At 49.2% G+C, this 2,500-nt stretch overlaps 1 protein-coding gene across 1 annotated transcript in view; it reads right to left on the bottom strand.

Moving 5' to 3' along the window:
- LOC308327531 (transcription factor COE1-like) overlaps positions 1-2,500 on the bottom strand; it is a 100,975-nt gene that overhangs the window by 31,503 nt on the left and 66,972 nt on the right. Inside the window, exon 9 of the mRNA XM_080781052.1 lies at positions 2,273-2,399. Within this exon, the coding sequence (XP_080637178.1) occupies positions 2,273-2,399 (127 nt within the window). The remainder of the gene's footprint in view (positions 1-2,272; positions 2,400-2,500) is intronic.

Here is a 2,500-nt window from a genome sequence, read left to right as displayed (position 1 = left end):
TATTAGAAAATATATATTATAATATAAGTTAATGTAACTCAGAGAGTTTACAAATGGTTCCATTTGTACACTCTCTGAGTTACAGTCCCATAAGGGTCCATTTTGGTAATTTTTAATTTAGCTGGGGACCCCCTGGAACTCTCTCAAGGACCCCTGGGGGTCCCTGGACCCCACTTTGGGAACCACCAAGGGGCCAGCTAGGCACTCCAATGTTGAAGCGCAACCGAGCGCTCAATGTTAAAGCCCAGCTCCACTTCCGCACTTCTTGACTTCCGGACACCAAAATTTGGTGTCCAAATGCTGAATCTGCGAAAAAATGCGGAAATAGACGGTACTTCCGGCAGCCTTCCGGGTGCTTCAAAACGCCACTGAGCAACTTCCACTGACATGAATAGCGGAGGGGGCGGAGCTTCGCGCCAGTTCAGTCTCTATCCTTTTAATACTCTATGGGAACCACTGGTATAGTGTATACTGGATCATCCTGGGTCCCGGACCACAGGTTGAATTACCACAGGAAGGAATCAGGCATTCAGGGAGCTTGTCACCCAGTCATAAAGCTGTAGTCCACACATGTCAAATCCTCAGTATTGATTCATCCATTTGTAACGCTGAGAGGGTGCAGATGCAAAGGGACCTGAAAAAGGTCTCAGATTGAAATGAACACTCAGGATGTTACTGTGAGTCGTACTTATTCTCACGCCCCCCCCCCCCCCCCCCCCTCTCTCCCTCTCCACTCATCACCTCATCCATCTACATCTACTCTCTCTCACACTCACACACACACACACACACACGCACGCACACACGCACGCACGCACGCACGCACGCACGCACGCACGCACGCACGCACGCACGCACACAATGACATCATGGTAGCAAAGGAGCCATGCTGAGATGATCAGAGTCAGACATCTCACACGCACGCACGCACACACACACGCATGCACGCACACATACACGCCACGCATGCACACACACATACACGCACCCACATGCACACAGTATTTCCTCTCTCCTCATTTCTCTCCTTCTCCAGAAAGCAGGAAGGCACTCATTTACAATCAACAACGCAGGTCAGAAATGTAGCATTTCTCCCTCTGTGTGTGTGTGTGTGTGTGTCTGTGTGTTGGTAAACTGGGTGTTCTGGGTGATTTGTCTAATAGTTCCAGTATGGGCCGTTATAAAGAGCAGACTGTTTAATTGTAGCCAGGACTTAACGAGCCTGTAATTACCGTAGCCTTGTAATGAGTGGCAGCTCGTTAACTGCGAACTAATCTGCACTCATTAGTCCAACACTGTCTGGCCAGCCTCTGAACCGCTATTCACACACACACACACACACACACACACACACACACACACACACACACACACATTCACTCGCTCACACCATGTGCACGTGAACACACACATATAAACGTGGCCATAACAAAAGCGCACAGATTTTGTGAAATGTGTGTACACATTGAGGCATGCACGTGTACACACATGTGGGCATGGATGACGTGCACGCACGAGTGCACGCTCGCAAACAGACTTATACATTTCTGTATGCACGTGTGCTTTTATAAGTAAGCCTTGTCGAGCCATGCGGCCCATAGGGCAGTGGTTCCCAAAGTGAGGTCCGGGGACCCCTAGGGGTCCTTGAGGGAGTTCCAGGGGGTCCCCAGCTAAATGATAATTAGGAACCAAATGGACCCTTATGGGTCTGAAACTCATAACCCGTTAGCGTCCATTTGGTTCCATTTGTAGTTAAACTAACATTGATTTTACAATATAAATTGGGGGTAATTAAAATGCCATTAAATGGGGCACCGTAGCCAAATGCTGCATGCATGTCAAAATGAAATGAATCACTGCTAGAGCCGTACAAATCTTCTCTTATGGGGGTCCTTGGCGTATATTTTTAAATAGGGGTCCGTGGGGTAATTATAGTGTCAATTTGGGGGTCCTTGACATGAAAAGGTTTGGGAACCACTGCCACAGGGCAGCAGGACTCCATCTCCTGTAAGTACAGGAAAACCCCCTGGACATGACGCTAGCTATGTCGCAGGCAGGAACCGGACCGGAACCCCCAATTAGCCAATCTCTAACCACAAGTCCACCGAGCTGGGTGCAATTATATGGAGCCCATGAATATGAAAAGCGTCCATATTCTGGGGGCAAAACATTGCAAACGTAACAGATCTACAAGCGTGCAACGTGTCGCAACATTACGTGAAATGAGGTATAGGGTTTAGGCGGTTCGGTGACAGTGTGGATGTTCCTATACCTGTGTAGATGAAGCGGCCCGGCGTGCCCTTGCAGAACTGCTTGGACTTGTAGGACAGCGTCACCTCCACCACCCCGGGGATGTGTCTGGGTGGGGTCTGCACCCGGATGGCGTGAGGCGTGATCAGCTACACACACACACACACACACACACACACACACACACACACACACACACACACACAGACAGACAGGCAAACATTAGTTTCCCACAATCCTCTCTCATTTA

Source organism: Protomyctophum bolini (assembly GCF_963924005.1).
Source record: "Protomyctophum bolini genome assembly, chromosome: 13".
NCBI classification, from domain to species: domain Eukaryota; kingdom Metazoa; phylum Chordata; class Actinopteri; order Myctophiformes; family Myctophidae; genus Protomyctophum; species Protomyctophum bolini.
Note: the sequence above shows the minus strand (reverse complement) of the source record. Positions and strands in the feature narration are given on the sequence as shown.